The sequence below is a fragment of the Aethalodelphis obliquidens genome, unplaced genomic scaffold, assembly GCF_003676395.1.
Source record: "Aethalodelphis obliquidens isolate GAN/ISIS:26980383/991018 unplaced genomic scaffold, ASM367639v1 scaffold8, whole genome shotgun sequence".
In the NCBI taxonomy this organism is placed as follows: Eukaryota; Metazoa; Chordata; class Mammalia; order Artiodactyla; family Delphinidae; genus Aethalodelphis; species Aethalodelphis obliquidens.
The window spans coordinates 40,646,079-40,659,286 of NW_020837952.1; the positions used below are offsets into that span (position 1 = coordinate 40,646,079).

At 36.9% G+C, this 13,208-nt stretch overlaps 1 protein-coding gene across 1 annotated transcript in view; it reads left to right on the forward strand.

The window, feature by feature from the left end:
• Nucleotides 1–13,208, forward strand: part of CFAP54 (cilia and flagella associated protein 54) — a 302,505-nt gene that overhangs the window by 235,691 nt on the left and 53,606 nt on the right. The window contains exons 62-63 of the mRNA XM_027107250.1: nucleotides 8,270–8,443; nucleotides 9,875–10,098. Of these exons, the coding sequence (XP_026963051.1) occupies nucleotides 8,270–8,443; nucleotides 9,875–10,098 (398 nt within the window). The remainder of the gene's footprint in view (nucleotides 1–8,269; nucleotides 8,444–9,874; nucleotides 10,099–13,208) is intronic.

The window sequence follows — 13,208 nt, forward strand, 5'->3', positions numbered from 1 at the left end:
ACAGACGCCCTCCTGCGACCTACACGCCGAGGCGGGGCCAAATCCAAAACTGAGCCCCCAGGAGCTGTGAGAACAAAGAAGAGAAAGGGAAATCTCACCCAGCAGCTTCAGAAGCAGTGGATTAAAGGTCCACAATCAACTTGATGTACCCTGCATCTGTGGAACACATGAATAGACAACAAATCATCTCAAATTGAGGAGGTGGAATTTGAGAGCAAGATTTATGATTTTTTTCCCCTTTTTCTCTTTTTGTGAGTGTGTATGTGTATGCTTCTGTATGAGATTTTGTCTGTATAGCTTTGCTGCCACCATTTGTCCTAGGGTTCTATCCATCCGTTTTTTTTAATTAATATTTTTAATTTTAATAACTTTATTCTTTCTTTCTTTCTTTCTTTCTTTCTTTCCTTTCTTTCCTTTCTTTCCTTTCTTTCCTTTCTCTCCCTTTTATTCTGAGCCGTGTGGATGAAAGGCTCTTGGTGATGCAGCCAGGAGTCAGTGCTGTGCCACTGAGGTGGGAGAGCCAACTTCAGGACACTGGTCCACAAGAGACCTCCCAGCTCCACATAATATCAAATGGCGAAAATCTCCCAGAGATCTCTATCTCAACACCAGCACCCAGCTTCACTCAACGACCAGCAAGCTACAGTGCTGGACACCCTATGCCAAACAACTAGCAAGACAGGGACACAACCCCACCCATTAGCAGAGAGGCTGCCTAAAATCATAATAAGTCCACAGACACCCCAAAACACACCACCAGACGTGGACCTGCCCACCAGAAAGACAAGATCCAGCCTCATCCACCAGAACACAGGCACTAGTCCCCTCCACCAGGAAACCTACACAACCCACTGAACCAACTTTAGCCACTGGGGACAGACACCAAAAACAACGGAAACTACGAACCTGCAGCCTACAAAAAGGAGACCCCATACACAGTAAGATAAGCAAAATGAGAAGACAGAAAAACACACAGCAGATGAAGGAGCAAGATAAAAACCCACCAGACCTAACAAATGAAGAGGAAATAGGCAGTCTACCTGAAAAAGAATTCAGAATAATGATAGTAAAGATGATCCAAAATCTTGGAAATAGAATAGACAAAATGCAAGAAACATTTAACAAGGACCTAGAAGAACTAAAGATGAAACAAGCAATGATTAACAACACAATAAGTGAAATTAAAAATACTCTGGATGGGATCAATAGAAGAATAACTGAGGCAGAAGAAGGGATAAGAGACCTGGAAGATAAAATAGTGGAAATAACTACTTCAGAGCAGAATAAAGAAACAAGAATGAAAAGAACTGAGGACAGTCTCAGAGACCTCTGGGACAACATTAAACGCACCAACATTCGAATTATAGGGGTTCCAGAAGAAGAGAAAAAGAAAGGGACTGAGAAAATATTTGAAGAGATTATAGTTGAAAACTTCCCTAATATGGCAAAGGAAATAGTTAATCAAGTCCAGGAAGCACAGAGAGTCCCATACAGGATAAATACAAGGAGAAATACGCCAAGACACATATTAATCAAACTATCAAAAATTAAATACAAAGAAAACATATTAAAAGCAGCAAGGGAAAAACAACAAATTACACACAAGGGAATCCCCATAAGGTTAACAGCTGATCTTTCAGCAGAAACTCTGCAAGCCAGAAGGGACTGGCAGGACGTATTTAAAGTGATGAAGGAGAAAAACCTGCAACCAAGATTACTCTACCCAGCAAGGATCTCATTCAGATTTGATGGAGAAATTAAAACCTTTACAGAAAAGCAAAAGCTGAGAGAGTTCAGCACCAACAAACCAGCTTTACAACAAATGCTAAAGGAACTTCTCTAGGCAAGAAACACAAGAGAAGGAAAAGACCTACAATAACGAACCCAAAGCAATTAAGAAAATGGGAATAGGAACATACATATCGATAATTACCTTAAATGTAAATGGACTAAATGCTCCCACCAAAAGACACAGATTGGCGGAATGGATACAAAAACAAGACCCATATATATGCTGTCTACAAGAGACCCGCTTCAGACCTAGAGACACATACAGACTGAAAGTAAGGGGATGGAAAAAGATATTGCATGCAAATGGAAACCAAAAGAAAGCTGGAGTAGCAATTTTCATATCAGACCAAATAGATTTTAAAATAAAGACTATTAGAAGAGACAAAGAAGGACACTACATAATGATCAAGGGCTCAATCCAAGAAGAAGATATAACAATTGTAAATATTTATGCACCCAACATAGGAGCACCTCAATACATAAGGCAAATACTAACAGCAATAAAAGGGGAAATCGACAGTAACACATTCATAGTAGGGGACTTTAACACCCCACTTTCACCAATGGACTGATCATCCAAAATGAAAATAAGGAAACACAAGCTTTAAATGATACATTAAACAAGATGGACTTAATTAATATTTATAGGACATTCCATCCAAAAACAACAGAATACACATTTTTCTCAAGTGCTCATGGAACATTCTCCAGGATAGATCGTATCTTGGGTCACAAATCAAGGCTTGGTAAATTTAAGAAAATTGAAATTGTATCAAGTATCTTTTCTTACCACAATGCTATGAGACTAGATATCAATTACAGGAAAAGATCTGTAAAAAATACAAACACACGGAGGCTAAACAAAACACTACTTAATAACGAAGTGATCACTGAAGAAATCAAAGAGGAAATCAAAAAATACCTAGAAACAAATGGCAATGGAGACACGATGACCCAAAACCTATAGGATGCAGCAAAAGCAGTTCTAAGAGGGAAGTTTATAGCAATACTATCCTACCTTAAGAAACAGGAAACATCTCGAATAAACAACCTAACCTTGCACCTAAAGCAATTAGAGAAAGTAGAACAAAAAACCCCAAAGTTAGCAGAAGGAAAGAAATCATAAAAATCAGATCAGAAATAAATGAAAAAGAAATGAAGGAAACAATAGCAAAGATCAATAAAACTAAAAGCTGGTTCTTTGAAAAGATAAAAAAAATTGATAAACAATTAGCCAGACTCACCATGAAAAAAAGGGAGAAGACTCAAATCAATAGAATTAGAAATGAAAAAGAAGTAACAACTGACACTGCAGAAATACAAAAGATCATGAGAGATTACTACAAGCAACTCTATGCCAATGAAATGTACAACCTGGAAAAAACGGACAAATTCTTAGAAATGCACAACTGCCAAGACTGAATCAGGAAGAAATAGAAAATATGAACAGGCCAATCACAAGCACTGAAATTGAAACTGTGATTAAAAATCTTCCAACAAACAAAAGCCCAGGACCAGATGGCTTCACAGGCGAACTCTATCAAACATTTGGAGAAGAGGTAACACCTATCCTTCTCAAACTCTTCCAAAATATAGCAGAGGGAGGAACACTCCCAAATTCATTCTATGAGGCCACCATCACCTTGATACCAAAACCAGGCAAGGATATCACAAAGAAAGAAAACTACAGGCTAATATCACTGATGAACATAGATGCAAAAATCCTCAAGAAAATACTAGCAAACAGAATCCAACAGCACATTAAAAGGATCATACACCATGGTCAAGTGGGATTTATTCCAGGAATGCAAGGATTCTTCAATATTCACAAATCAATCAACGTGATACACCATATTAACAAATTGAAGGAGAAAAACCATATGATCATCTCAATAGATGCAGAGAAAGCTTTTGACAAAATTCAACACCCATTTATGATAAAAACCCTGCAGAAAGTAGGCATAGAGGGAACTTTCCTCACCATAATAAAGGCCATATATGACAAACCCACAGCCAACATTGTCCTCAATGGTGAAAAACTGAAAGCATTTCCTTTAAGATCAGGAACAAGACAAGGTTGCCCACTCTCACCACTCTTATTCAACATAGTTTTGGAAGTTTTAGCCACAGCAATCAGAGAAGAAAAGGAAATAAAAGGAATCCAAATCGGAAAAGAAGAAGTAAAGCTGTCACTGTTTGCAGATGACATGATACTATACATAGAGAATCCTAAAGATGCTACCAGAAAACTACTAGGGCTTATCAATGAATTTGGTAAAGTAGCAGGATACAAAATTAATGTGCAGAAATCTCTGGCATTCCTGTACACTAAAGATGAAAAATCTGAAAGTGAAATCAAGAAAACACTCCCATTTACCATTGCAACAAAAAGAATATAATATCTAGGAATAAACCTACCTAAGGAGACAAAAGACCTGTATGCAGAAATTTATAAGACACTGTTGAAAGAAATTAAAGATGATACAAATAGATAGAGCCATATACCATGTTCTTGGATTGGAAGAATCAACATTGTGAAAATGACTCTACTACTCAAAGTAATCTAGAGATTCAATGCAATCCCTATCAAACTACCACTGGCATTTTTCACAGAACTGAAAAAATTTTTTCACAATTTGTATGGAAACACAAAAGACCCCTAATAGCCAAAGCAAACTTGAGAACAAAAAACGGAGCTGGAGGAATTAGGCTCCCGGACTTCAGACTATACTACGAAGCTACAGTAATGAAGGCAGTATGGTAGTGGCACGAAAACAGAAATATAGATCAATGGAACAGGATAGAAAGCCCAGAGATAAACCCATGCACATATGGTCACCTTATCTTTGATAAAGGAGGCAGGAATGTACATTGGAGAAAGGACAGCCTCTTCAATAAGTGGTGCTGGGAAAACTGGACAGCTCCATGTAAAAGAATGAAATTAGAAAACTCCCTAACCTCATACACAAAAATAAACTCAAAATGGATTAAAGACCTAAATGTAAGGCCAGACACTATAAAACTCTTAGAGGAAAACATAGGCAGAACACTCTATGACATACATCACAGCAAGATCCTTTTTGACCCACCTCCTAGAGAAATGGAAATAAAAACAGTAATAAACAAATGGGACCTAATGAAACTTAAAAGCTTTTGCACATCAAAGGAAACCATAAACAAGGTGAAAAGATAACCTTCCGAATGGGAGAAAACATTTGCCAATGAAGCAACTGACAAAGGATTAATCTCCAGAATATACGAGCAGCCCATGCAGCTCAATAACAAAAAAACAAACAACCCAGTCCAAAAATAGGCAGAAGACCTAAGTAGGCATTTCTCCAAAGAAGATATACAGACTGCCAAAAAACACATGAAAGAATGCTCAACATCATTGATCATTAGAGAAACGCAAGTCAAAACTACAATGAGATATCATCTCACACCAGTCAGAATGGCCATCATCAAAAAATCTAGAAACTATAAATGCTGGAGAGGGTGTGGAGTAAAGGGAATACTCTTGCACTGCTGGTGGGAATGTGAATTGGTACAGCCACTATGGAGAACAGTATGGAGGTTCCTTAAAAAACTACAAATAGAACTACCATATGACCCAGCAATCCCACTACTGGGCATATACCCTGAGAAAACCATAATTCAAAAAGAATCATGTACCAAAATGTTCATTGCAACTCTATTTACAATAGCCCGGAGACAGAAACAACCTAAGCATCCATCATCGGATGAATGGATAAAGAAGATGTGGCACATATATACAATGGAATATTACTCAGCCATAAAAAGAAACGAAATTGAGCTATTTGTAATGTGGTGGATAGACCTAAAGTCTGTCATACAGAGTGAAGTAAGTCAGAAAGAAAGACAAATACCGTATGCTAACACATATATATGGAATTTAAGGAAAAAAATGTCATGAAGAACCTAGGGGTAAGACAGGACTAAAGACACAGACCTACTAGAGAATGGACTTGAGGATATGGGGAGAGGGAAGGGTAAGCTGTGACAAAGCGAGAGAGTGGAATGGACATATATACACTACCATACGTAAGGTAGATAGATAGTGGGAAGCAGCCGCATAGCACAGGGAGATCAGCTCAGTGCTTTGTGACCTCCTAGAGGGGTGGGATAGGGAGGGTGGGAGGGAGGGAGACGCAAGAGGGAAGAGATATGGGAACATATTTATATGTATAACTGATTCACTTTGTTATAAAGCAGAAACTAACACACCATTGTAAAGCAATTATAGTCCAATAAAGATGTAAAAAAAAAAAATTTACACATCTCTTACTAGGACTAAGCTTAAGCATCTTTTGTGTGAACTCTCTGCCTATGATTTGCTCTTTTTTTTTTTTTTTGCGGTACATGGGTCTCTCACTGTTGTGGCCTCTTCCGTTGCGGAGCACAGGCTCCGGACACACAGGCTCCGGACGCACAGGCTCAGCGGCCATGGCTCATGGGCCCAGCCGCTCTGCGGAATGTGGGATCTTCCTGGACTGGGACATGAACCCGTGTCCCCTGCATCAGCAGGCAGACTCTCAACCATCGGGCCACCAGGGAAGCCCTTTTTTTTGGGGGGGGGGGGTTGGTTTTTTTCCATTGCCTTTTCTTTAAACATTTGTAGAAGCTCTTAATTATAGAAATCAACCCTTTAACTGTGATACTATTTGCAAATATATTTTTTCAATTATCAGTTATTATTTAGCCTTCTTTATGGTGGTTCTGTCCCATGAAGAAACTTTTTATTTCTAAATGGTATACATTATTAAACTTTTCTTTGATAAGTTTTGCATTTATGTCATAGTTAGAAAGGTTTTGTCCCTATTCTGTGACTATGAATTAGTTCTCCCATGGACCCTTTTACTAATTTATGGAAACCTATTTGGAATATATAAAAAATAACAAATGGATACAATTTTAGTTTTTCCAGATGACCACCCTATTTCTGTACTTTTTACTCATTTCCTATTGATCTGTCTATTCAGGTTTCAGTACCACACAGTTTTAATTATTGTAGCCTTATAATATATTTAATATCTATTAAAGTAAATCCCCACTCATTACTCTTTCTTTTCAAAATTGTTTTTCTTGTCTTTTATGGCTTTTTATTTTTACTTTGGAAGCAGCTTGTCTAGTTAAAAAAGCTCTCTCATAATTTCATTGGAGTTTCATTACCTTTATATTTTATCTTAGAAACAACATTTTTCTTCTATTGAGTCATCTTAACCAAGAATATTTTATGTCCTATATTTTTTAGTTCATGCCTTTTTAAAAAATATTAGTCCCTTAAGAGTGTTTTAATGTTTTCTTTAGATAGATCTTGTATACTTCTTGTCAGGTTTATTTCTGGATATTTTACCTTTTTATTGGTATTGCAAAATTTTTTCATTAGATTTCTACTGGTTGTTGTTTTCGTGTGGAGGCTATTGATGTCTCTATATTAATTATCTTTAGGTATTTTTCTCCACTTTATCTTTTTTGAGCAAAGTCTGGGTCAGTAAATGTTTTTATAAAGGGCCAAATAGTAAATATTTTACACTTTGTGGTCTCTGTTGTAGCTATTCAACTCTGCTGTGTTAATGTGAAAGGAACCATAGACAAAATGTAAATGAATGAACATGGCTGTATTCCATTAAGGCTTTAGTTATGGACACTGACATTTGAATTTCATAAACTTTCACATGTCACAAAATACTATTTTTAAAATTTTTTCAACCACTTAAAAATATAAAGACCATTCTTAGCTCATGGGTCATACATAAACATGCATGGGCCTGATTTGTCCCATGGAGTATAGTTTCTCCCTTATGGATTTAGTTAATTCATTTGAAATGCCATCAAATTAATGCCTGTATTTATTCAAATTTCCTTTTTCTTATTTTTTGGTAATACAAACAATGCTGCCATGAGTACCTTCTGCAAGACTCCTGGTACACATATATGAGTATCTGCATTTAAAATTTTATTAGACCCTGCCCAGGAATTTGCTTTCACAAGTGCTGTATGAGAATTCTGGTTTCTTCACATTATTAACAATATTTATTATTTTGAGATTTTAGTTTCTGTTAATTCCTGAGGAATGTGAAATGGTATTTCATTTTAAATTGCATTTATCTGATTTTTAATTATGCTAAAAATTTTGTCCATTTGGGTTTCCTTTTCTATGAGTTGCCTGTTGAAATTTTTTGCCCATGTTTCTGTTGAACTAGCTGACTTTTTCTTATTGATTACATAGTAGACAAAATATAATTTGTGTATTCTAAGTATCTTTTCTCAGTCTATGGTTTGTCATTTAACTTTGTGTTTGGTGTCTTTTGTGATATAAATTTTTTTTTTAATTGAATGCAGCCCTAAGCGTCAGTATTTCGTTTATGAGTTTTCCTTTTCTCTTTTCACATATGGTTATTTTTCAAGGAAAGCATATTTGTATTCCAATTTTTTTTTTTTTTTTTTTTACTTTCAGATAATTACCAAGTTGCCTTCCAGACTGCCTGTACATTCTCTTACCCTAGTGATGAGATATATGAGAATGTAGATACTGGGGAAGAAACCCCAATTAAAGTGGATATTACATGGATTCTTCTGCTGCGCTATTATATTCACCTGCAAAGAATTAATAATATGAGCAAACTGCTAGGTAGGCCTTTTCTGTGTTAAGAAAGAATATATTCCTTTCCAGGAATATATTGTTTAAACTTATTGTTTAAGTCATATTTCTTATTTAGAATTATAAAATACTTTTGACTTCTTTCTGAGTGAACTCTCATCAGAAGATGGAAATTTTAGGGGTTCTTAAACTGAGATACGTGGACCTTTGGATAGAACTGTATTTCAATGTATTTGAAAACGTCCTTAGAAGGAGGCATCCAGAGGCATCCCCCAAGACTGCCAAAGTGGTGTGGGGGTCAAAACGGTTAAGAATCAGAGTGACCATAATGTGACAGCTTATAAAATGAACAAGGTGAAATTTTGGCTTTAAGGAGAGAGTGTTCCAGTATCCAGTATGTAAAGGGGAAGATAGGATATTTAACTCCACGAAGTTTTGGATTTTGTTCAGTTTTTTTTTCTTTTAAATCATTGATTTAAAGATCTAAAGAATATCCAGAAAAACGTGTATAATCTGCTTTAAATCAGTTCCTCCTATGTTTTTGTGACAATGTGTTTATCTGTGGCCATAAAATTGGTGATTCAGTGTTGCTTATTGGCAAACAGTTGGAAAAGACAGGTTGACCATGCCAGCGCCCAGTGATGGAGAAGCCAGCAGGGCAAATAGGCCGAGTCACGGGGTGGCTCAGCATGGTTATTGGGAGTTAGCGACGGGATGGACAAGCACTCAGAAAGGTGTTGGGTAGAAGGTGCATTGTGATGGGGCCAAGAGTTCAATGTCAAGGAAGTGGACATGAGCCAGTGCAGCAGGCCCTGGTGATGCCCTCCCCCTTATCAACTCAGCTCACTTCTGGATTCACCTGCTGGGGCTTCCCATGTCAATCGCCCACATTTTACTGCTTTCTGCTCTGGGCTTTCTCAGAAGTTACTACGGCCCAGCATGCAGGCAGGACAGCCTGGAAGTACCAGGGATTCCACACACTCAGCAGTAACCTGAGGTAGGGAACTGGTAGATAGTTGTAACATTGATGGAACAATGTTACATGTTTTTTCCAGGAGGTCCTCAGCAGGACTGAGCCCTCCTTGTCCATAGCTGTAGCCCTTTCATAACTCAATCTCATTGGCTCTTTTCTTCTCTCTATCACACTTTTCCTGTTCTCTCACTTGACATCGGTTTTCAAATAAATTACCTGCACCTACATTTTTGCTTTAAGGTTTTTTTGGGGGGGAAACCCAAAATAAGACAGCTAGATAGAATATTTTGCATTGCTAAGCTTGGCCAGAAGCAATTCTATTAGTGTATAAGCTTGAAAAATGGAGGAAGGTCATGGGCAGCCACTAGGTGAGGTGGGGATATACAGGAATAAAGTTAATGAGTAAAGGCCAACAATATTGAGACCATTTTGTTATCTAACATGACTCTATATTAGTGTTTTGGTTTTTTTTTTTTTTTTTCTTTAAGCATCTCTGAAGCCAGGATCTGGAATGTCTTTGCCAGATGACACACTTCTCACTTCTCTTTTCAACTCTGGATTGATTTTGCGCCAAAAAGAAATGCATTTTTTCCTTAAAAGATTCTTACAGCTATATTCTTCTTCTTGTATTGATGAATTTCCAAAAGAACTATTTCAAGTCATAGAAAATCCATCTTTTCCAGAAAAATTCTTATATGACTCATCAAGCAAGGTAATGTTTCAAAACGTTATATGTTTCTGTAACACTTCTTAGAATCATCCTTATATTTCAGAAAGAAGCACATTAACCTCAATGCTGGCACAAAGGTTTCTAGTTCCTCAGAGTTCCTGGGAAGGCTTGTTTCTGTTTTACCAGAGAGAGGCCAACCAGACATCCTGGATTTTCTGTTTTCTTATGTCCTGTTCTGCTGCTCTCATAAATCTTCAAAATGTCTCAGAATTTTCTATATTCCTACACATAACAGTATCTCTCAGGGAGTCATTTTGCCAAGAAGTTATACAAATTTCAATATAATCACCCTATAAGAAAACTAGACTGAGTTTCTAAATCTATGCCCAATTTCTGTACCTTTGTTTTACACATGTAATTAAAAAAATGCATTCTGTGTATTTTTTGCAATCATGATTGTGATAAATAGTAAAGGGAAGGTTTTTTAAGTAAAGTTAAAAGCTTGAAGGTTTGTTTTTTTTTGAGGGCGGCAAGTGTTATTAAATTGGATGGGCTTTCCCAAAATATGTAATATGGAAACTTCTTTTAAGTTACCTATTGAAGAGACATAAAAAGAGGAGTATGAATGATTTTTTTTTTTAAGCTACTGGGGTCTTGAATAATAGTAGTTTTAAAATAAACTATCAAAATGGATGAATTGGAAGACACAGAAAAAGTACAGAGTTTTAGTAAAAATAGAGATTTGTTTCAAATTTGTTATATTCAACAAGCATATGTTGAATACTAACAATATGCCAGATACTTTTATCTGGTAGAGGAAGCGGGAATGGATAAGGCATAGTCACTGTGCATAGTTCTGGTGTGGTAGCAGAGAGAGATGGGTAGAGTTATAGCACAAAGGAAAATTGCAGCACTTCAGGGATGCTTTTAAAGAGAAAATGGCAGGGTTAACAGCAGAAAGAATATGAAAATTAAAATGTTATTTCTACTGTCAATAACGTGTAGGGCTGATGGGCAAAGTGTAAACGAAAGGCAGTTATCCAAGAAAGAGCTGATGAAGTAACCAAGCTTATGACCATAGGAATGGAAAGGAAGAGATGGATGTAAAAGATATGGCTTCAGTAAAATTGAAAACAAAACAAAACAAAATAGCTTAGTGACCCTGTGTAGATGGAAAGTGAAGACAAGAGAATGATCAATGTTTATTTCATCATTTGGAACCTCTGTGATCATTAGAGCATGGTAACACCATTAGCAGATACAGTGGAGGCGAGAGGGTGAGAATGTTTGTGGAGAAGGTTGGTATGTTCAGCTCTGAGATACAGAGTTTGAGATACTAGAAAACTTAAGAGGACATAACGTAAGTTTTCAATATGTATTTGTGAAATGAATAAATCAAGTCATTTGCGTAGAATTCTTTCTAAAATAGGAAAATAACATTCATTTATTTTGAATTATCTTGACTTTGGACTTCACCATACAGTACTTTAATTTTTATAATTATAGACTTGCCCATACCAGACACGTTCATGTTTCTGTTTTCAACTATCCGAGAGAAGTGACCTGAAAATGTGGCTTGTTCCAAATGGGAACCTTTTCTCATTTTATCCTACTGGAGTATAGTAACCTTATGTTTGGGGTAAATAATAATAAAATTTTTTTTTTAAATCATTCTTTGGAACAAGAGAGTAGGGTGACTGTGAATAAACTGTGATTTTAAAAGTAGTGGAAAGACCTACTAAGGAATATTTAAGAATTCAGTTAAAGAAGTGATCCTCAATTGGGGTTATGGAGTTGGCCCCAGGGCAGTGTATTGGAATCCACATAGGAGGATTTTTCAAATTACTTTCTGGATTCTGGGGTATTGGGATGGCCAATACTCAGCATCTCCATTTCCTGCCCCAGATTCTAAATCTTTGAGAAATAAAAGAGTAAGCCATGGTGGAATTAATAAATATGCAACTTTATGAATCACAAAGTTGATATTGTAGGATACGGTTTATATTTACTGGTAAATGGTCTCCCTAGTCGTGATTAGCAAAGTTTACAGTTCTACCAATCCAGGCTTGGGGGTTTTGGCAGGGAGAGGGATCATTACAGGCCTACTTAAAATCTGTGGGGACAGAAACCCTTTAAAATCTGTTGCATGAAGGAGCAGAGACTGTTCACTTCCTACAAACAGTATGCTCATAAGCAGAGAGAGCAGAATAATGCATATTCAAAATTCTTTTTCTCAGATTCACCAATGAAGTAATTCTCTTGAGGGAGAGGAGTGAGAGGAGGTGGAAAGGCCAGGAATGTATCATTGATGTCTGGCCCTCCACAGTGCAGGAAACTGTGGAGTGGGGTCACATCGTTTCCATCTAACACCAGAGTCTGGTTCACCCATCCTCGGGACCGAGACTACCTTGAGGTTTACTGCCACATGTCCCAGACGCTTCAGGTGTTTTGGAGTAGGGGAGAGAGAATGGGAAGGTTGAGAACTATAGTTTCAATGGATGTATTCTTGTGAATATTTTATAAGAGTTTGGAAACTAATATGTGTGATTTCGTAAATACTGTTCTGAAAGGAGCTTTGCTTGAATATTTCAGTATTAAGGGCAGCCCATCATTATCCAGTTCCTAAGGATGATGCTGCAAACGTACAACCTTGAATACAGTGTAAATATCGATACATGTGATATTTCGAATGGTAGCAATATTATCAAAGAGTTGTTTCACCTGCTCTTTTTTTTTGGGGGGGGCGGATATAATTAGTGTAACACTCTCCCAGGATAATCAGCTCCGGAGATCACTGTCACTTGCCTGACAGGTGCAAGCCACCTAATCATGTGTTTGTTTCACTGGGGTAGACAGAAAACGAGCGTAAAGCCTTTGGATTTTTAAAAAAATATCCTCCAAGCTTGGCTGATTTTTATAAAAACATTTTTGAGCCTTTAATCACTCAGGAGGCTATTTCAGTCAAACTCTTTCCATACTTTGATACAACCTGCTTTTCCTCCACAAAGAAGTAGATGCATTTCCAGAACCATCATTGCTACATGTCATGCTCATCAGCTTTGTGAAGCTGTATGTTGTCAAGTCTATTGAAGCTTTGTGATGGAAAAACAAAAGTGCTAAACAAATTACATTAAAAATTCCCAAAACCAAAA